The sequence below is a fragment of the Ursus arctos genome, unplaced genomic scaffold (assembly GCF_023065955.2).
Source record: "Ursus arctos isolate Adak ecotype North America unplaced genomic scaffold, UrsArc2.0 scaffold_23, whole genome shotgun sequence".
In the NCBI taxonomy this organism is placed as follows: domain Eukaryota; kingdom Metazoa; phylum Chordata; class Mammalia; order Carnivora; family Ursidae; genus Ursus; species Ursus arctos.
The window spans coordinates 31,619,020-31,641,730 of NW_026622908.1; the positions used below are offsets into that span (position 1 = coordinate 31,619,020).

The window sequence follows — 22,711 nt, forward strand, 5'->3', positions numbered from 1 at the left end:
CTTGGTAGAGAGCTGTGTAGGCAAGTTGGGCATGCTTTGGGTTGCTGGGGAGGCCTGTCCACACCCCGCAATCCTCCTTAGGCCCAAACCTGGGATGCTCACACCTCCTTGCTTTATCCCTCACACAGATGGAGAACTTTTCTCTCCATTCAGGCTATCCCTAAGTGATGCAGAGCGGGTCAGATCAAAGCGAACAAATCCAAAGGCACGTGGTTTGGGAGTCTTTGCTCTGCCAGCACTTGTGGTTAAGACGCGAGCGGGCATCAGAGGGCACTGTGCGAGCTCCCCGTATTACAGAGGAGGACACAGACGCCTCGAGAGGAGTCGCCGCCAAGGCTGGAGACCAGTGAGTAGCAGAACCAGGACTGGGCCTAGGTCTTCTGACCCCTAATTTAGTGGTGTTCCAGTTAAAATGCAGTGACTATTCTTGAAAAGATTGATCACTGGACTAATTTTTTCACTGAGGAAATGCTTTCCCCTGATGTCAAAATGATTCTTATTCATCCTGATGGTTAAGTCCCTTTATTCCCTACTTCTTTCCCCCGCCCCTGGATAAAGTCACTTTTTTTTTTTTTCTCCCAGATAAAGTCAGTTTTAACAGTGTGGTGCATTTAGTACTGAATTTGAATGCTGCTGCTTGCTCTAGGGCAAAGGTGCTGTGAAAATATTCCCGAACACCCTAAACCTGGAGGCAGGTTTAACTGTGTCGTGTCTGCAGCTGCTGAACCAAACTAATCTCCTATTCTCATCTGCAACTTTAACAGTATGAGAAAATCTTACAATGGAATAATATTTGAATCACTTTTAGGAACCTGTAAGCAAGGCTAAGCATCATGGATTGTACAGAGTTCCATTTCTAGACAGGTTCAGGTGTGGTTTGTGGCTCTGCCCTTGACTGCATAAACTCAGCCAATTTACTTGGCTTTTCTCTGCCTCAGTTTCCTCTTCTGTAAAATGGGGATAATTATGGTACCTACCTCATCAGTACTATGTACCCGGCACTTGGTGAGCAGTTAATAAATTGTAGCTGGTTATTAGTGATATTGCATTCAGCCCTCCTTGGAAGACAAGATTTAGGTGCTTGCATGTTTCCTATAGGTGTTGCTTGTTTGGGGCAGGTCAGCATCATCACAATAGTTTCATACTTCGGGTGCGTGTCCACTGGGTGTGCTTCATAGAACAGTGAGGGTGTACTCCAGCAGAATGTCGGGGGAGGGAAGTCATGTGAGAGGAAAAGCAGTAGTCTGAGAAGAGGAGTCTGAGTCCTCGTCCTAGCTTTATTCCCGACACTCTATACCCTTGATCAGTTAGCTCCCCATCTGGGAGATCCCCTTTCCTTCCAGTGACATGGGGGAGTTGGACCAAATCTGCTTCCCAATCTCAGCTCCATCGTTGAGGCCTTTTGCTAACTTTTTCTTTTATGAATCCTTTTTTTTTTCTTTTAAGATTTTATTTATTTGAGAGAGGGAGGGAGGGAGAGGGATAAGCAGACTCCCCACTGAGCAGGGGCTCAATCCCAGGACCCTGGGATCATGACCTGAGCTGAAGGCAAACGGACACCTTGTGTGCAAAAGCACACTCAGCTGCTTAACTGACTGAGCTACCCAGGTGCCCCTGGATCCTATATTTTAAAAGCTTTTGATTAAATAGAAATTCACTCATTTTTTAAAAGAATTTAAAAGATTTTATTTATTTATTTGTCAGAGAGAGAGACAGAAATTCACTAATTTTTAAATGCTGATCAGATGGAGGAATAAACCAAGATAATTAACCACCTCAAAAGACATAATTTCAGCCAAAAAGAAAAAAAATTGTTCTTAAGGTAAATTTATAATTTTTTAAAAGATTTTCTTTCTTTCTTTGAAAGAGAGAGAGAGCACAGAGGGAGATTGAGAGGGAGAAGCGGACTCCCTGCTGAGCAGAGCCCAATGCAGGGCTCAATCCCAGGACCCTAAGATCATGACCTGAGCTGAAGCAGACACTTAACCGACTGAACCACCCAGGTGCCCCTAAATTTGCAATTTTTGAGAGGTTAAATATGCAAACGGACAAGGCCATTCTGTAGTATATGTACAGAGCCCTAGGCTTCAGAATGTCTGGTTTTAATGATACCTGACCTTCTGAAATTCTCTGTCTGGAACATAATTTTACTGTTTTCAGTGATTACAGTGCTTCGTTTTACAACATAGCATTGGCCTTACCCATGATTTTGTTTGACGCCAACTTGTTGGGAGAAATGCAACCTCTCATTATCACCTTGTGCTTAGTGGAAATACGATCCGCTTTAAGTGTGCAGGCATGTGTTTGGGGTGAGAAGCAAGAAGGATGTGTTCAGTTGCATGGTGCCCACTGGGTTCAGAGGGTTCTAAGAAGAACAGTTGCTGGAGGCTGGGGGGCTTTTAGTGAACCCTGAAGCCTAAGGATGTGCTGGGTCCATTGGTGCTCATCCATGGTGGTGCCACCCTGGTCTAGTAGAACTCTTGGAGCCTTCCAGAGCCACTTTCACAGAGGGGATGCTCTCCCTTGATCCTCTTTGCAAAATGGAGGGGGTAGGTGTGTGTGGTCTCCTGTCACCCAAGAAAACATGGAGGTTGCTCTAACCCACTGAATATTACCAGCCTCCACTTATTAAGGAATTAGGTTTACTTGTCATTGTGAAAATTTTGAAACAAAATTTAAAAGAACGATGTACCCAATCACCTCACCACCTAGATTTGATGATTGGTACCATTTTGCCATGCTTGTTTAATCTGTTATAACTTGTAAGGATTGAAAAGATACAACCACGTGTCCTATGACACTTATCAAATTAACAATAATTCTTTCATATCATTGAATATCTAATCTACAGTTTCTTGTTTGCCCCCCAAAAATCATTTTATACTTCTTCGGTTCAAAAGTCTAAATCAATTGTGGTACTTCTATTCCTTTTGTGCATTTGGGTGTTAGTTCTCTCCTTGGTTTCTTTTCTTTCTTTCTTTTTTTAAGATTTTATTTATTTGTCAGACAGGGAGAGAGAGCGAGAGCACAAGCAGGGGGAGCAGCAGGCTGAGGGAGAAGAAGGTTCCCCCCGATCAAGGAGCCTGATGCGGGACTTGATCCCAGGACCCTGGGATCGTGACCTGAGCTGAAGGCAGACGCTTCACCGACCGAACCACCCAGGCGTCCCTCTCCTTGGTTTCTTTTATCCTGAACAGTCTCTCCAACCCACCCCATTTATTTCCAGGTCATGAATTTGCCAGACAGACTGGGGCTATTTGTTCTGCTGAATGTCCGTCATTCCTTGTGGTGGTGGCTAACTTATTCCTTTATCATCTGTATTTCCTATAAACTAGTAATTAAAGCTAGAGGCTCATTTAATTCAGTTTTATTATTTTAGGAAGAGCCCTTCACAGGCAGCATTGTATATTTCCAGTTTCATATGTAAAAGTGGTGCTTACTGGGTACTTTCTTTGTGGCAGGCATGGTGATACTTCACAAACTTTGTAATATGCTTTGAAGGGGTAGCTTAGTATTTACTTCATAATGACAAACTTAACTCTGAATGCAACTAGATCAGAGGGAGACAGGGATATATGGAATCCTAAGAATTGCAGCAAGTGAGAACCCAAAGATTACGAACTTTGAGAGCTGGGGGTGCTCCTATAGGGACAAAAGGAATGGTGTAGATCAGATAAAACACAAAACCAAATTAATCAGAATGGCCTAGGATCTTGCTGGTCTTGTCCTTCCTGGATCCAAAGCTCCATGGCTTTCACAATATTCATTCTTTTTTTTTTTTTTTTAAGATTTTTTATTTATTTGACAGAGATAGACAGCCAGTGAGAGAGGGAACACAGCAGGGGAGTGGGAGAGGAAGAAGCAGGCTCCCAGCAGAGGAGCCCGATGTGGTGCTCGATCCCGGAATGCCGGGATCAAGCCCTGAGCTGAAGGCAGAAGCCTAACGACTGCGCTACCCAGGCGCCCCCACAGTATTCATTCTGTCTCTCTCCTTGCCAAAGAGCCCGTGCTTGCCATCCAACCCATCAGTCTTAACCACGCAGATGACAAACTGGGAGCCATTTCGGATGGGTCCAGCATTTGTCATGGACAAGATGCCAGGACCCATAGTCTTCAGAATGATGTTCTCATCAGCAAAGTTCTCCCTGCTAATTGGATTTGCCACTGGTACCATGATGTGTGAATTCATCACCCCAACACATAAATCCAGGCATGAGTCTGGGAAAGCAGGAACCAAATCTAAGCAGAAAGCTTCAGTTATCTTCCCAGGGCCTAGAGAACCAAAGTTTTCTGCTTTCAAATATTGTCTGCAAACAGCTCGAGGAAGACATGGCCCCAGATTTACCTGTTAGTGGTCATGTCTGCGCATGAGCATGCCATGGGCTCAGCAAGTCTGCAAAGAGGCCAGTATGAGTATTTCAACAGCAGCCTTGTGAGGCAAATGTTGTTCTAATTCTGATTTTACAGGTGGTGAAACCCAGGCTGGCCTCCTAAACCAGTGCTCTCTTTTATGCTATGATGCTTGTCTGTAGGAATGGGGAGTTCTGACAGTGAGGGAACACGGGGGCCCTGAACCCTCAGTAAAAGAGGTGCCATGTGTTGTGTGTTTTGTCCTTCTCCTGGCCAACACCCTCTGCTCTTGCCTTTTCTCCCTTCCTTGGTTGACTCAGCACTGGCCCCATTGGAGTCAACAGGGACTCCCTGTTTCTGAGGACCAGCCCACGAGCTGGTCCTCAGAAAAAGAGGATCACCTGTCTTGAAGCAGGAAGGATGAAGCCACACCTCTCCTCTCCACTTCTTGGGAGCCCTTTTCTCAATATGTAATTTTTTAAGAAATTAGTGAGGTGAGATCTTTTCACTATCCTGCTCAAAAAAAAAAAAAAAAGTAGGCTCAACATCCTTAGTGAACAGGAAATCCGAATTAAAACCACAGTGAGATACTTGCACGTATATCAGGATGGATGTTAAAAAAATGGACAATAAGAGGGTTGGTAAAGATCTGAACAACTGGAACTCTCTAGCATTGCTGGTGGGGATGCAAGCTAGTACCACCACTCAGGATAGCCATTTGTCAGTGACTGAGGCAAAACGTATGCCTGCCCTATGACCCAGCAAATCCACTCTTGTACATGACTATTCGTAGCGGCACTACTCATTATAGCCAAAACAGGAAATTAATCCACATGCCCACCAACAGGTATCCCATGGATAAATATTTCTGCAACGAGATACCACACAGCTTTTAAAGGAACGGACCACTTATACACACACGATACACACAATCTGAGAAGCCAGACACAAACAGGTATATGCCGTAGGTTTCCATTTCTATGAAGTTCAGAAATAGGCAAAACTGGTCTAGGGTGATGGTGGTTAGAGTAGTGGTGATCTTAGGGATGCAGGAGTCTGTTTGGGGCTAAAAATGTTCGTCTGGTGGTGGTTACATGGGCATTTGCATAAAAATGTGAGTTAAACACTTAGGATTTGTTTTAGCATTACAGAATGTAAGTTAAACGTTGGTTTAAAAAATATATAGAAAAATAGGAATAGATAGAGATAGAGATACAGGAACTGGGCCACCCGGGAATTAAGCTGATTCATGGGAGTCCTGAGCCCCAGCTCTGTGCGAACACTCTCCCTGCTCTGCTCGCACCAGGCCCTGCCCTGTGATCTTCCCAGACTCTACATGATGGCAGTGTAGACCCGAACGGCCGGGCCTGAAGGATGGCAAAATGGGAATGGGTGTTCCCGGTGTTCCTGCTCTTTGTCCTTCTGTCCTAATTAGACCCAGGACTAATATTTACCTTGTGGAATACAAACAGAAAATGGGGGAGGGATGGGAGCAAGGCTGGGCGAGGGGCAGGGTAGGACCAGCAGCCACTCCAGGCCTGGCCCAGGACAGATCGGCAGGAAGAGAGGGAGGGGGCCTGCCAAGGAGACCCGAGGATTTGGACTGGTCCCCGTTCTGGGGCCAGAAGCAGGTCCTAGGAGGTGAGAGAAAATAGACCAGAGGCTCAAAGGCCCTGGCCTTGGCCCCTCCTCCTGAGCAGCCACACACGCGGACACACCTGCACAGCTCCTGGATGGGAAAGTGGTTGGGAGGCAGCTTCCATCCGGCCGCACCCTGGTCTCTGCTTTCTTCTGTGTGTTGTGATTACATCAACCTCCCCATTGGTTTATATCCATATACCTACTGATTGTTAAGCACTTACTACATTTCACGGGCATTAAATTCATAATCTCCTTTAGTCCTCACAACAAAGTACTGTTCCCATTGTACAGATGAAGAAACTGAGGCTCACGGAGATCCAAGCAACCATCACCATGTGTTAGGATTGTAGGAGCCTCAGGAAGATCTTGTGACACCACTAGCCCAAGCTGGCCCACATCTAAGGAGGGAGGGGCTGGATGATGGTGGTTACTTACACTGGCCTTTCCTTTGTGACTTCCCCCCCAGACTATCTGTCCCTGGTCCCCAGAGGACCTATCTTCCTGGATGGTGGGGGCGGACTATCTATACACTAGTCCCATGGCCCTGACCTGCTGACCTCTCCCTCTTGGCTGATTTCTTCATGTTAGTTCAACATTAACCCAGAGTGGTCAGGACAAGTCCTCAGAGTCCCAGGAGCTGATACACTATGGCGCACATCCGAGGCCTGTGGGTACCTGGCTGCCTGGCCCTAGCTGTCCTGTTTAGCCTTGTGCACAGCCAGCATGGTAAGAGGGGCTTGGAGGCTGGGACAGGCTGGCAGGCTGGGATATGGGCCCATGGGCCGGGGTCTCCTGGATTGACTGAGAACAACAGGGCCAACGCCAAGCTGGGCCTGAGCCTACAGTATAGGGCTCGGGGAAGGAGTTGGGTGCTCAGGTCTGGATGTACAGTGACTGCATCTCTCCTGCCATATGGGGAGTGGGATATCCAGTGAATGGAGGGGAGCTAGTGGGCTACCGTCGGCAGCCTTTAGGGTTCTGCCACCATCCCAGGCGTCCCCTCTCGGAAGCCAGCAGAGCAGGGTAGGCTTGCTTTCTGCCCCCACGATGGCCAAGACCTCCTGGCTCATTGAGGCCACTGTCCCACGCCCCTCCTACAGCAGTGTTCCTGGCCCCTCAGCAAGCATTATCGTTGCTCCAGCGGGTCCGACGCGCCAACAGTGGCTTCCTGGAGGAGTTGCGCAAGGGGAACCTGGAGCGAGAGTGTGTGGAAGAGAAGTGCAGCTACGAAGAGGCCTTTGAGGCCCTGGAGTCTTCCATCGCCACGGTGAGGGTTGGGCTATGTGCCGGGTGGGGGGGCGGCATGGGCCTCCAGGTGGGCCCAGCTCTAGGACCACAAAAGAGCAAAGGATGTCTCAGCTCTTCAGCTGTTGGTAACTTAATGTCTTCCTGGGCCTCATTTCACTGCCAAGGTGAGTGACCTCAGCCATTCTTGGAGGTCCCAACACCTGGGCTTATATCAAGGTCTGGCAGCTTAGTGAGGCCCCAGGTCATTGGAGGGCTCCTCTGTCTTCTGATGTCTGTCTGCACTGGAGTCTCTGGAGGCCCTGGCTCTGGCCCGCATGGCCTCTCAGCTTCAGCTATGCTGCTCCTGTGGGACTCTGGCGAGGCCTCAGGGAGTTCTGTGCAGCCCTTCCCTTCCTCAGGGCTCTGCCTGGGCCCCATGCCCCCCTTCTCCAATCTAGCCCACCTATGGGAACCCTTTTGGTCTTGGTTGGCTGGGGGCTCCTCTCTCCTCAAATACGTCTCTCCTCAGTGGGCGTGGGCTTCTGGAAATAAAGTAAGAAACTACCACAAACCTCCCCAGAGCCTACCCCCTGCATGACCAGGGTAAGGGAAAGAGGAAAGTATGAGGAGGAAACATAAAGTCTACTGAAAAGCAAAATGAAATGAAATGGGATATGCCACAGCCTCATGCCCACTCTTGTTTTTCAGGATGTATTCTGGACCAAGTACACAGGTGAGCACTGGGAAGGGTTTGCTCCCAGAAGGGAGTCCTGGGGACCCCAGTGAGAGAATGTTCTACTCTGGAGAATCTTCTGGTCCATCCATCCCTCCTTTCCTTCCTTCCTTCCATCTGTCTCTCCGTCTCTTTGTCTCTGCACTTTGTCCCACCCACCCTCTACTTGAGCCCCTCCTGTCCCTACCCCAATCCCAAAAGTGTTTCTGGGTCTTTTCCAGCTTGTGAGTCGGTGAGGAAACCTCGAGAAAAGCTCACTGAATGTCTGGAAGGTGAGGAGCCGATGCAGGGGTAGGGTCAGGGTGTGAGCAGACAGCTTGGGAGAAGAGCAGAGTGGGGTGGGTTAGGAGTTGGGGCCTAGCATCTGACTTTGCCATTCTGTCCCTGCGGTCAAGGATATGTCTTTGCCCCTGGCTCTGTGCCCGGCAGGGAGGAAGATGATTCATGCTCGAGGAACAAATGCATGAGTGGATGAGGAATTCACATTTAAGGCCTCATTTTCATTCGAGCCCCTGCCAGTCGGTCTTCCTGTGTTCCCAGGGCGGAGCCCTGATGATGTCACATTCATTCTTCAGAACCTTGTGTGGCTCCCCATTGCCTCCAGAATAAAGCACAGGCTTCTAAGCCTGGCAGACTTGGCAGGTTGTGGCCTTAACCTTCCCTTCCGGCCTTGTCTCCCATTGCACCAACCAGGGGCCCAGACCCCCAGCTACTCTGACCATGAGCACTCCTCTGAACATGACAAGATGTGTCTCCTTCCTGGCCTTTGCTTTCATTGCCTCTTCCCCTGGAGCAACTATGACCATTTCCTGCAAATTTCCCTGTCCTTCAAGGACTAGTTCAAATGCCATCACCTTGCTGAGTCTGCAAGGAGCTTCTGAATACACATTTAATGTAACAATAGACCCCATCTCTTAACAATAGCTCTTTAACCACTGGCCATACTTTTGTGTTTTTCTCCCATACTTTAATTTGTTAAATAACTTATTCAACAGATATTTTACTACACCCCTACTCTGTACCAGGCACTGTGTCGTGTGCTGGGGATTTTAAGAGAATGAAGGATCTCCCAATCTCATAGGGAAACAAAAACACAAAATGTCAATGTGATTGCTGGAAAAGCTCCATTCCAGGTGCCAAGACCATGACAGGAGAAGGAGCATTTAGTTTGCTGGAAGGATCAGGGACAACCCCCAAGAAGAAGCAGAGTTCCACCTGGATTTGTGGGATGCACTGATGAGTGAACAGAAGAGCATGCCCAGGCGAAGGAAAAAGCTTGTGCAAAGGCCCTGACATGAGGAGCTCTGATAACAGGACGGGTAGACCAGGGACAGACCAGAAGGACCTTGTTTTCTTTGTCATCTTACTGGCCATGAAGAGCCACTGACTGTCAGCTCCCTGAGGGTAGGGACCTACTGTGACTATGTCTTAGTCATCACTATGTCCTTAGTGCCTGGCAAAGGGTCTGACACAGGTTGTCACGTGGACGGTAGGCACTCAGGGAATCTTTGGTGAGTGCTGTGAAATAGATTGGCGACCTGCTGGCAGCACCACTGGGCCCTGGTGCTATACGACAGACCCCACTGCTGGGTACAGAGGAGGTAGCTGAGGAAATGCGGGTCAAGGGTCATGGAGCAGAAGTAGCTTGGAGGAGGTGGACAGACAGAGCCTCAGGGTAAGAGACCGGGGGTGGGGTCTCTGCAGGTAGCTGTGCTGAAGGTCTGGGTATGAATTACCGAGGGAACGTGAGCTTCACCCGGTCAGGCATCGAGTGTCAGCTCTGGAGGAGTCGCTACCCACATAAGCCTGAGTGAGTGACGGGCTGGCCTGTCGGCTAGTGGGCTGAGAATATGGGGCTGGGAGACACTGGACAGGGGGTATGGCCTCTGCTGAGCAATTTCCCATTCCAGAATCAACACTACCACCCACCCTGGGGCGGACCTGCGGGAGAATTTCTGCCGTAACCCGGATGGCAGCACCACTGGGCCCTGGTGCTATACGACAGACCCCACTGTGAGGAGGGAGGAGTGCAGCATCCCTGTCTGCGGTGAGCTGGGGAGGCCTAGGCAGTCCATGGCCGAGGCTCAGGGGTCTCCACAGGGCCTGGCAGCCTGGGACAGGAAGCCAAATCCTGACTACCTTCAACCATGGGTTAGTCATTTATAACATATTTGCCTGTGGGCCAGTGAAGGCAGGAGACCAGAGACAGCTGGCCTCCCCGCCTCCCCAGTCTTTGCTTTCTTGTGACCCAGGCTGTGGCTCATTCCAGATATGCTTTCCTTCCTGCTTGAGGCCCTCTTCCCTCCAGGAAGCCCTCCCTAACCATTTCAATTCACGTGCCCTTTTCTGAGCACCACAGAGCAAACCTCATGTGGCCCAGCCCGGCACGATGCTGTCATTATTCTTTCTCATGATGTGTCAGTGAGCTCTAGCCGCAATAATGCTGCAAAACCCACAAAATCACCAACAACCACAAAAGCTCAGGGGCATACACCAACACGCATTTTTTTCTTGTGTCTGAGGGTTGGCCTGGGCAGCTGAGCTGATGGCAGCCGTGCTTGCCTGTGTCTGTGGTGGCCACTGAGGCAGGCTGGGCTTGGCTGCTGGGTCTGCTTCTAGCCAGGGGTCCCACTGAACTTGGCTCCTTGTGGGGGTGGGATCCTGGTCTGCTCCACATTCCTCATCCTGGGGCTGAGGCTGAAAGGCACCATCTCCCAAGGCGATGGCAAAGGTCAAAAACTGTTCAGAAAACGCTATGTGTCCCGAGGCCTAGGCTCGGAACTGTGGCATCCATCCTGCCTGCGTTCTATTGGCCAGGGTGAGCCACATGCCCAAGGCCGAAGTCAGCAGGTGGAGAAGTACACCTTTGCCTATAAAACCAAGGGGCAGAGGATGTGGATGGAGGCAGCGGTAAAGAATTAGTGCCAGCAATCAAGCTACCAACTGTGGGTTGGTGTTCTTTGTCCTTCGTGCATCCCTGTTGGACCCAGTACTTGGTCCTGAGACTGGTCTTACAGCAAGTTACCAGTGATGATAACAAAAGCAGCTGCCATATACCATGCCTGCCCACCCCCAATACTTTGCAGGCCAGTTGAAATTGACTGTGCATGTAGCGGTCCTCAGTCATCCCAGCTACTTTGACTGCTGTGCCCTATAAAAACAGACTCCTGTAAGAACGCCAGGCAGTCGTTACCAATAGATTACAAATAGCCCAGGAGGCGAAACCGAGTTACGAACTCTGCCTCACGATGCTCGAGACACAGCACGTATTTTGTTTAAATCTCTCGACAACCCTGCAAGAATGGTATCGGTCACCCCTTTTATAGGCAAGCAAAGTGAGGTTCAGAGAGGTCAAGTTACCTGAGGTCACATAGGAAGAAGGTGACAAGGCAGGGAGTCAAACCCTGACCCCCTGGCCGCGTGTGGTCCCACCCCACCCACTCTGCTCCCCTGCCTCCCCACCCACCAGGCGGGGGGGGCGTCACTGTGCAGCTGACCCCACGCTCCAGAGGCCCCACGGTGAATCTGCCACCTTCATCTGAGCACTGCGTCCCTGAGCGTGGCCGGTACTACCAGGGTCGCCAGGCAGTGACCGCACATGGGTCCACCTGCCTGGCCTGGGCCAGCAGTCAGGCTAAGGCGCTGAGCAAGGACCAGGACTTCAACCCTGCGGTGCCGCTGGTGGAGAATTTCTGCCGCAACCCCGACGGGGACGAGGAGGGCGCGTGGTGTTATGTGTCGGAGGGGCCCGGTGGCTTCGAGTACTGCGACCTGGACTACTGCGGTGAGGCGGGGCGGGGGCCTGAGGCTGGGGGCGGGGCCTGGGGGCGGAGCCGATCAGCTTCTCCCCCGGTGCGGGGCTGCCCCGCCGCTGGGGGGCGCAGTCTGCTGCCGCCCCGACTCCGGGCGGACGGGCGGGCCTGGCCCCAAGCGCAGCTGAACCAGCTCAGGCCCGACGCCCAGTTCGTGAGGCCACCTGCGCCGCGTTCTCACCCAGAGGCCTCCAGGGCTGCCTGTGGGGCTTGGGGAAGCCGGGAGCGGGAGTGAGGGGGGCTGGACGCGGGCCGGCTTGGCCCGGCCCCAGCCGTGCCTGCTTCCCTCAGAGGAGCCTGTGGAAGAGGTGGGCGACGGGCTGGCCGAGGACCCGGACGCGGCCATCGAGGGACGCACCGGCGACGAGGAGTTCCAGCCCTTCTTCAACGAGAAGACTTTCGGCGCCGGGGAGGCAGGTGAGGCAGCAGTGGCGTCGGGGGGCGTGGGGCGCGGGGCGCGGGTTACAGCTCTGCCCCTCACATCTGGCTTGCTGTGCAGACTGTGGGCTGCGGCCTCTGTTTGAGAAGTCGTTGGTGAAGGACAAAACGGAACACGAGCTTCTGGAGTCCTACATCGACGGGCGCGTCGTGGAGGGTTGGGACGCCGAGATTGGCCTCGCGCCCTGGTGCGTCGTGGGGGCGGCCCCAGGAGTCCCTGCCGGGGCTGCCCTTCCCTCACAGGCCTGGGCTTCCCAGATGATGACCGCCGGCACCCCTCTGAGATTGGGGGTATTGCTTCTCACACGCAGAAGGGAAGCTGAGGCCCAGAGCGCTTAAGAGGTCTGCCTACTTGAGTCAGTTTCTCTGACCCCGGAGCTGTGCCAGGCTGTGCAAGAAGCTGGGGAGGGGTGCAGAAAGCAGGAGGCAGCCCCTCCTTATTATGTGGAGGCCCCAGTCGGCCAGTGCAGCCAGGCCAAGCTGGGGTCTGGGCCCGGCAGGCACCTCTGTCCAGTTCTTAGACCTGGGACTTTCTACTTTAGGGCAGGTGGAGGGGCAGCCCCTAGCTCTTCATGCTTCCCACTCCCCCTCCCAGGCAGGTGATGCTTTTCCGGAAGAGTCCCCAGGAGCTGCTTTGTGGGGCCAGCCTCATCAGTGACCGCTGGGTCCTTACTGCTGCCCACTGTCTCCTGTACCCACCTTGGGACAAGAACTTCACCGAGAATGATCTTCTGGTGCGCATTGGCAAGCACTCCCGCACCAGGTACGGAATGGGGGGCCTGTGGATGTCTGGCGGAGGTCAGAGTCCTCCAGAGCAACCGTGAGGGGCTCTGGGGCCTGGGGATATGTCTCTACATGTCCCACGGTAGAAAACCCAGCGGTCTCTGCTGGAAAGTCCATTTGGCCATGTCTGGACTGAGGCTTGGAGCCAGGGACAGAGAAATTAAGACTTTGCAGAGAGTGAAATCCTGGCCCACCCCCAGCTCCTCTGCGGGCCCCAGCATGCAGCCCAGGTGTGAGCTCTGAATGGAGGCTGTTTGGACCAGGGCTCCGGCCTGCGTTCCTCCCCCACCTGCTGGGGCTCTTTGACTCCAAAGCCTGGAGCAGCTTCAGGCCAGGAGATGCTGCCAGGGCAGGAGCCAGCCCTCTTCCCTCACGGGTGGCCCAAGGGTCACCCCAATTCCTGGACCCTGAGGCCAGGCTGTTTCTTTCCTCAGGGAACTGGCTATCCCTCACCAGGTGGCTCACAGCTTCCCCATCTCCCTGTTTGCACAGGTATGAGCGAAGCATTGAGAAGATCTCCATGCTGGAAAAGATCTACATCCACCCCAGGTACAACTGGAGGGAGAACTTGGACCGTGACATAGCCCTGCTGAGGCTCAAGAAGCCCATCGCCTTCAGCAACTACATCCACCCCGTGTGCCTGCCTGACAAGGACACCGCAGTCAGGTGGGTGCGGGCACAGGCCGTGGGCTGGGTTCGGTTCTGGGCCTTGCGCACACTCCCCTCTCCAGGCCTCAGGGGCTCCGAGTAAACCCAGAAGTTCTTTTGCACCAGTGTTTGAGATTCTGGTCTCCAAGGGACAGTGTTGCGGCCGGGGGGACTTCTGGAAGGGTTGGTTCTCATGAGGTCCTTCTCCCTTCGCCTGAAGACTGCTCCGCGCGGGATACAAAGGACGGGTGACCGGCTGGGGCAACCTGAAGGAGATGTGGACGTCCAGCGTGACAGAGGTGCAGCCCAGCGTCCTGCAGGTGGTGAACCTCCCCATCGTGGAGCGGCCGGTGTGCAAGGCCTCCACTCGGATCCGCATCACCGACAACATGTTCTGTGCTGGCAAGTGCCCCGGGTGTGTCTGAGCCGGGCGGGGGCGGGGGGGCGTGGATTGAGACACGTGAAGGGTGCAGACCTATTCAAGTCCTGGATCTGGTCACTTCTAAGCCAACTTTGCGTTGGGCAAAGTTGCATAACCTCTTGGAGGCTCGGTTTCTTCCTCTGTAAAATGGAGATGCAAGTCTCTGTCCCATAGGGTTGTGTGAGGGCTAAATAAGATAGAATAGATATAGTAAGGTGCTAGGCATGGTGCTAGGCACTGGTTAAGTTGTCGATCTGTGTGAGTCCAGATAGCAGCATGAGGCCGTGGATAGGGGAAAAGCTTTGTTCTTCAGTCATTCATCAAATATTTATTGAATGCCTATTGTGATCAGTATTTACCACAAGGACCCAAACACAATGCCTGTGTCCTCACAGAACTTCCTTCCTGGGAGGGAGTGTCCATAAACATGTAGAATCTAGCAGGAAGAAAAACGGAGCAGACAAAGGGAGAGAGAGAGAGATGGGGACAGGACAGTCTAAATAGAGTGGTTGGACAAGGCTAGAGAAGGTCTCTCTGAGAAGAGACTAGAAGTGAAGAAGTGAGCTAGTCTAGGGCAAGTACACTCCAGGGTGAGGGAGAGCAGATGCCAGGGCCCTGGGGTGGGATCCTGCTTAGGGTGTCTGAGGAGCAGCAGGGAGGCCGGTGTGGCTGGGGTGCAGTAAACACAGGGCAGGAGTAGATGAGGGGAGGGAGGTGGGCAGGCAGAGGATGGGCAGTTCTTTTAGGGTCTTGAGTCACTTTGGCTTTTATTGAGATAGGCAGGTTGGAGGGTTTCGGGGGAGGTGAATAGATGGTCTAACTTAATTAAAAATTTTTAGTATAGGGGCACTTGGCTGGCTCTGTTGGTGGAGCATGGGACTCTTGATCTCAGGGTCATGAGTTCAAGCCCCATGTTGGGCATAGAGCTTACTTTAAAAATTTTTTTCTTAGTATAATTTTGGACTCAGAAAAGTTGCAAAAATAATGTAAAGAGTTCCTGTATGCTATTATCCAGATTCACTGGACTTTGTGTGTTTGTGTTTATTGACATATACACCCGTAGACACATGCTGTTTGAGGGTGAACAGTACATATGCCTTGTTACCCACATACATGAGTCTATCCAAACAACAAGAATGTTCTCACGTAGCAAGTGCAGTTGTTAAAATCAGGAAGTTAATGATACAATACTGTAATCTGTAGACCTTATTCCAGTATTTTCTAGTTGTCCTACTTACTAATGTCTTCTGTAGCAAAGGGGGAAATAATGTTCTCATCTGGATCCAGTCCAGGATCACACATTGCCTGTAGTTGTCAGTCCTTTTGTCTTCTATGACTTTGATATATTTCATAAATGCGCAGCCCAGTGAACCTGTCGCTTGGCCCTCAGGTTGGTTTGTCTAAGGTTTTGGTTTCCTTGTGATCAGATTCAGGCTAAGCGAGGTTGTGTCCTTCTAAGGGAAGGCCCATGATGTCCGTTTGTCCATATGTCTCACCATAACTGGGGAGATTAACTCTGACCTCTTGGTTAAGGTGGTGTCTGCACCTGGCAAGTTTCTCACTGTGAGGTTTTGTTTATAAGTATCTTGCTGGTAGCAGCTTTGGCCCTCTTCATCCTGTTTCTCAAACTGTTCTCCCAGCTCCGGGGGCTGCCAAATGGTGATTTTCTAATTCTGTCATTCCTTCTATGTTTATTATGGTTTCGGAAGGAAGACCTCTCCTTTCTTTCATTCTATCAGTGTGGACTCACGGGTCTTTATTCTAAGGGTTATAATTTGCTACTATCATCATTTATTTTGATATTCAAGTTATCCAGGTTTGGCCAGTGGGAGTCCCCTCAGCCTGGCTTCTGCGACTTTTGATGTCCCTGTCCTTCCCTGAGTACTTGCTTACATTGGCACAGCAAAATGTTCTCCACTTTCCTGCTAGTGGAGAATGGTGTTTAGAAACCACAATCTGGGTGCTACGTGTGCACAAGGCTACCGGGATGTTACTGCTTCTGCGTCTTCTCAGGAGACAGATCTAGAAAATACGTGTACGATGGATACTGCGACATCTAGATCAATTTTTCTTTCTGTCATATATCAATTTCTCTATCTGAAATCTCCCACTGCAATCCAGCAGGATTAATTTTAGCTTCTCCTTTTCCATATTTGTGACTCTCTGTTGACAGTGAGAAACTGGACTCCTGTTATTCATCATATAGTAACTTATTGGATCAATACTAGAACACATTGTCTCAGAATCACCCATCCATCATGAGAAACAGTCCTACTCACTGGTGTTCAGCATTTCTTCCTGGTATTGCTGTCGTTAGTGCGTACATAGTTGACGTGCTGTGTTCAAAAGTAACTTGGGTTAGTTTTTTCCCCCCTTTGCTGTGTTGTTTATTTAAAATACGGTTAGGCTCAGTTGTTTCTGATTGTATTCAATTTGGGGTCTCCCCTCCCAACTTTGTTCAGTTTTTATTTCTTTTTGGAGTATTAACATGGTTCAAAACTCAGGCCCTTTAAAACAGGTACACTTGGAAAAGTGCCCTCTCTTTTCCTTTCTATCCTTTTGCCACCCCCCCCCCCCAATCCTTTCTACTCCATTTCCAACCAGGCTCTGTAGTCAGTCAGTCTCGGTAGTTTGTGGTGTTTTTTCTTCCTGTATTTCTTTTTGCACAAATGAGCAGACACACACATATATTTTATTTCCCCCTTTTTACACCTCGGGTAGCATACTGTAGATATTCTTTTGTATTTTGCTTTTTTCACTTTATGTATCCTGGAAATTCACTCCATACTGGTTACAGACTTTTTCCTTAATCTTAAAAAAAAATTTATAGCCCCATTATGTGGATGTATTATAGTTTACTTGGCTATTTCCCGTGGGGGGATATCTAAGATTGTTGCCAATATTTTGCTATTGAACATCTTTTCAGATGCTTGAGGACCACTTTTACAGCATTTTTTAAAGAATTGTCCATTTTTTGGCCCATTTTTTGTCCCTTTCCCATCATTTATTAAGAGTTCTTCATATATTAGTGATATTAGGCCTGTATTTGTGATATATGTTGCAAACATTTTCTCCCAGTTCATTTTTGTAACTTTTATAATCTTTTGCCATTTCTAATTCAAAAGATTTTTAGGTAGTCAATCTATTAATATTTTATTCTATTGTATCTGGATTTTGACAGAGTTCGAACAGCTTTCCTTGTATCCAGGTCATAGAGAAATTCTCTGATGTTTTCTTCTAGTACTTAGTTGCATTTTTCCACACTTAGACCTCTGAGTCATTTGGAATTTATTCCTCAGTATGATGTGAAGTATGGATTTAACTTTGTCCAAATAGATAACCCCCTGTCCCTACACCATTTAAAAAAAAATTACATCTTTGCCCCAGGTGATTTGATTTTTAAAAATATTTTATTTATTCATTATTTTTTTTAAAGAAAGATTTATTTGTTTTAGAGACAGAGCAGGAACAGGGGAGGGGCAGAGAGAGGGAGAGAGAGAGAACCCCAAGCAGACTCCATGCTGAGTGCAGAGCCCAATGCGGGGCTCCATCCCACGACCCTGAGATCACGACCTGAACTGAAACAAGAGTTGGATCCACCCAGGCGCCCCAAGTTTTTGTTTATATTTTTATTTTTAAGTAGGCTCCACGCTAGGCATGGTGCCCAACACAGAGCTTGAACTTACAACCCTGAGATCAAGACCTGAGCTAAGATTAAGAGTCAGATGCTTAATGACTGAGCCACCCAGGCACCACTTTAAGATTTTATTTTTAAATAATTTCTATACCCAACATGGAGCTCAAACCCACAACCCTGAGATCAAGAGTCACATGCTTCACTGAGTGAGCCAGCCAGCCAGGCAACCCGGATTTTTTTTTTTTTAAGTAATCTCTACACCGAACAAAGGGCTTGAACTCACAACCCCAGGATCAAGAATCGCGTGCTTTACCGACTGCCCCAGTGATTCGAGATGTCACATTTCTCACATACTAGGCTTCTATTTGTACTTAAGTCTGTTTCTACTGGAAGATATTCTATTTGGTTCTCCTGGTCTGTTGTCTATTCTGTTAAAGCACTGTCTTGTTTTAATTACAGAGGCTTTAGAGTATGTTTTAATGTCTGGTAGGGTTTGTTGTTTTTTGCAGTTTTTCTTTCTAGTGTTTTCCTGGCAATTCTTGCATGTTTGTTTTTCCATATGAACTTTGGTATCAACTTATCTAGCTCCATTAAAAAAAAAGCTTATGGATATTTTTGTTGGGATTGTGTTAAATTTATAAATTAATTTAGGGAGAACTGACATCTTTTTGATGTTTAGTCATTCTTGTCAAGGACGAGAAATGTCTACACATTTGTTTGTCTATATTTAACTTTCTAGAGTACTGCAATATATGGTGACTTTTTTCTCCTTAGCACCTTATTTTACATATTTGTGTTTCTTGAGTAAATTAGTTAGTGGTTCCAAAAGCAAACCAGATACTAGGAATTTGACTTTTTAGTTAGGCCTGATGCTTTTCAATTCTGTACCTCATTAATTTCTGCTTTTATCTTGAAAAGTTTTTTCTTTATGCTTTCTTTTGTTTTACTTTTTTGTTCTCTTTCTAGCTTTTTGAGCTGACAATTTGGTTAATTTTGTTATTTAATTTTTATTAAGGCTATGCATTTTCCTCTGTTCACAGAAAACAGTATGCAGTGTTTTCATTATAATTATTTTTTAAAATTCTGTAATTTCAGTTTGTATCCCTCTTTCACCCAAGAGTTGTTTAATAGGTTTTTTTAATTTCCAGCTTGGAGGGCCCTTTTATATTTTGATTTTGGTAGTAATTTTGAGTTTTGCTGCACTGTGCTCGAAGAATATTGTTTGTAATATTTCTACTTTATGGAACTGATTTTTTTTTTGAAAGAGCTGTTCGATCAATTTCTGTGATTGTTACATGTGTATAAGAGGTGTGTAACTATGTTCTCTATTATCCATGTGTAAAGTTTGGTATATACCCAGAAAGTACCAAAATAAAAAAAAAAAAAGTACCTTAGGACTTGTTATCTAGGTCATTTAACTATCTATTTTTTTTAAAGATTTTGTTTATCCATTTGAGAGAGAAAGAGAGAGCACAAGCAGGGGGAGAGGCAGAGGGAGAGGGAGAATGATATGGGGCTCCATCTCAGGACCTGGAGATCATGACCTGAGCCGAAGGTAGACGCTTAACCATCTGAGCCACCCAGGTGTCCCTATTTATCTATTTTTAAAGAGTTTATTTTTCAATAATCTCTACATCCAACATGGGGCTTGAACTCACAACCCCAAGATCAAGAGTCACGTGCTCCACTGACTGAGCCAGCCAGGCGTCCCCCTGTTTAGGTCATTTATATCCTTATTTATTTTCAGGTCCCTTGATCTGTCTTATACTGAGTTTGTGTTAAATTCTGTTAATGTATTTGTCTCCTTGAATCGCTTCGTCTCGAGAAATGCGGTTGCTGTGCTGTTTGGTGCAGATATTCATAACTGTTATTTATTCATTGTGAATTGTGGCTTTTAGCATTAAAAGCGTACTTCTTTAAATTACTCTCAATTTCAGGATCACCATCGCTGCTCTGTGCGTTTCCATTAACCTGCTATCCTTTCGTCCATCCAATTACTTTTAGCCTCTGTGAATCGCTTCGTTTTGTCGCTTACATCTAGAATAGTTGCGTCTTGCTTTTTGCAATTTAAAAATCTTTTCCTCTCTTACTAGGTGAGTTAAGCCCATTCATATTTATTGATGTGACTGAATTAGGATTAATTCATATTATCTTGTAATTATTACATGTATTATGTTTCATTTGCTCCGTTTCTTCCTATGCGATTTTTTTCTTCGTGTTTTTAAATTTATATATTTAGGAAGGTTTGCATTTTTGTTCTAATGATTGTCTTTGGGCTTCTACCTTTTTGAAATGCCCTTAGCTCCTTCTTTTTCTTTTCATTGTTAACTCCTACCTGTTGGCTACACAGCATTCAGGGAGTTTACTTTCCTCTTTCAAGATTTTCTTTGAGATTTTTGGGTGCATTATTTTCTGCTTGTCAGACAGTCCTTTTGCTGAAGCATCCATCTCTTGGTTGGATGAAGCTTGTCGTTAGCAGATGCTTCAACAACGGCTATGGGTGTAGAATATCCTGTTTTCATGTGTTTACGATTGTTTTTCTGTAGTCTTGACTCCTTAAGCTCTGCTTGGCTGCATGTAAATAATCCGTGGCTTACATTTCCTTCCTCTAATTTTTTAAAAACTATGGCTTTGTTGTTGCTTACTTTGTATGTTGTTTTTGAAAAATCAGATGCTGGTGTTAATACTTTGGAACTTGTAAGGTATTTGGTCTCTTTTGCTTGGAGGCCAAGAGGGCTTTTTCCTTCATCTTTGGTTTTATTAGGCTCTGTCTCAGAGTGGGGTGTTTTAGGTCGGTTTTGTCATCTGCCCAGTGTGGCTCCATTTGGCATACATACACCTTCAATCTTATTTTATTTCTGTGAAGTTTTTTTGGATTATATAATAAATATTAGTTTTTTTTTTTAAATAAGTATTAGTTTTGTTCCATGGTTTTATTTTTCTTTTTGAGAGATTCGGATTTCTTCTTTGGTCTGAATTCCATTTCCATCCCTTTCTGCTTTGCATTTCTTCCTATTGTTTTGTCCATTTATTTTTAATTTTTGGATTTTTGATGCAAGGCATTTTGTTACATTGAGGCTTGAGGAAATTTAATTTCAGTTATAGTTTTCTTCTGTTTCATGGTTGTGTTTTGGGGGAGAATTTTTGTGAGCTTAGGTGTTTTTCAGTCTTTTTTTTCCCTATAGTATCTTGGTATGGATCTCTTTAGTTGTCATTCATTTTGTAGATTTGGGGTCATTTATAAGATTCCAATTCAACTGCACCCAGTTCTTTTATCTAGTAGATATTTATGGCCTCATCTCCACATAAGTGTTAATATTAGATGCAGTTAAATATATTAAATTGATTTGAGGTTTGGGTGTTCTCTGTAGTCCAGTCATGATGATGATTGTGTGTGTGTGTGTGTGTAGCTTTTATTCTTCATGTTGTTCCACATTGTTTATAGAGGGTATATGGGGAGATTTTGGATAAAGGCAACTGCCGTTATCCTCAAGCCACCTGTAGGTCTAACATATGTTTTTTTTAAAGTCCTTCTGCCTGTTGGGTAGCGAAGGGATTGACCGGGGCGGGGGGGGGAGTAGAATTCGGGAAACTAGTTCGAGGGAGAGCTACATGTGATGTGACTGGGGTGGAAGCACTGAAAAGTGGCTGGGTTGGGATGTATGTTGAAGATAGAGCTGAGAGGCGTTGCTTAAGGATTGCACATTGGGGGTAAGAAAATGAGGAGCCAAGGAGGACCACAAAGGGTCAAGTGGACACTCACCAGCTAGGTCTCTTCTAGAGGAGTGGTGGGAGCGTGAGCTCTGCGCCTAAGCACTGCTGTTCTCTCTCAAGGTTTCAAGCCCAATGAAGGGAAACGAGGGGATGCTTGTGAAGGCGACAGCGGGGGACCCTTTGTCATGAAGGTAAGCATCACTAAAGGCTAGGAGCTGGTGGGTAGAGCTTCTGGGAGCGGGGGTGAGTAAGGAGGGACTGTTTTCAGAAATAGTTGCCTGACAGGGTACTGCTGTCATGCCTTGGACTTACCCTCCTGGAAACCCCATGTTTCTTCCTCAGAGCCCTTTTAACAACCGCTGGTATCAAATGGGCATCGTCTCATGGGGTGAAGGCTGTGACAGGGATGGAAAATATGGCTTCTACACACACGTGTTCCGCCTGAAGAAGTGGATACAGAAGGTCATTGATCAGTCTGGAAGCTAGGAGGCTGCTCACATTCTAGGCTCCTCACTGCAGAATCACAGAAACCAGTCCAGCAGCAGAATGATTTTTGTGGTTTGTTCCTAAAACTATATAGTTCTCAATAAAAGTGACTGTCAACAAGCCTCCATGCTCCCAGTGCTGTTCGTGGGCAGCTCAGAAAGAGCCAGCATGACTGGATGAACAGGACTTAGCAAGTCCACCACTCTTAGAATGCAGGGTGATGGGGAGGGAGGTGGTGGCCTGAGGGGTGGAGCACTGAAAATGCTCCAGACTCGGGGCCTTTATGGGTTCCCTCATTTAATGCTCGTAAGAGGTAGGTGAGGAGATAGACTAGAAGTATCTTGTCCAACGTCACACAGCTGAGAAGGGTTAAAGTTGGACTTGAAACAAGATTCTGAAGTCTGTGCTTTCAGTCGCTGTGCTGTGAGGGTGGTAAGGTGCTCGTCCCAGGACCAGAGAAGGGGGAACAGACCAGAGCAAGGAGGGGTAAGTAGGTGTATCTTTCTCTTTACCTCCGACTTCCCTCATAAGTCCCTACATCCTTCTGCATACCATTAAAATGACATCAGATTTAATGTCGCCCAGAGCCTCAGTATTTTAAGTGCCTTCATCTGGGAGTAGTGTGGGATATGGTGGCTAGGAGTATGGGCCCCAGCATCAGGACTGCCAATTCATATTCTGGCTATACCCATGGAGAACCATGGACAAGTTGATTGACCTCCACGAGACTGTTTCCTTACATACAGGATATGAGGACATTCCTTACCTAGCACAGTTGTGAGGAAGAAATCTGGTAATTTGCAGCATGTACTTAGCAGAAT

General features: G+C 47.8%; 1 protein-coding gene across 2 annotated transcripts; it reads left to right on the forward strand.

The window, feature by feature from the left end:
- The first annotated feature begins 242 nt into the window (after window positions 1–242).
- F2 (coagulation factor II, thrombin) lies at window positions 243–22,012 on the forward strand. 2 transcript variants are annotated; one of them, XM_026511988.2, is made up of 15 exons: window positions 243–346; window positions 6,580–6,717; window positions 7,092–7,258; window positions 7,927–7,951; window positions 8,173–8,223; window positions 9,656–9,761; window positions 9,862–9,998; window positions 11,421–11,735; window positions 12,055–12,180; window positions 12,263–12,389; window positions 12,797–12,964; window positions 13,477–13,650; window positions 13,853–14,034; window positions 21,525–21,595; window positions 21,747–22,012. In XM_026511988.2, the coding sequence occupies exons 2-15, from the start codon at window positions 6,639–6,641 to the stop codon at window positions 21,888–21,890; spliced, it is 1,872 nt and encodes a 623-aa protein (XP_026367773.1). In that variant the 5' UTR covers window positions 243–346; window positions 6,580–6,638; the 3' UTR covers window positions 21,891–22,012. The 2 variants fall into 2 exon arrangements, with proteins under 2 accessions (XP_026367773.1, XP_048072842.1); XM_048216885.1 differs by lacking the exon at window positions 243–346 and adding an exon at window positions 5,878–5,991.
- Window positions 22,013–22,711: the final 699 nt, after the last annotated feature.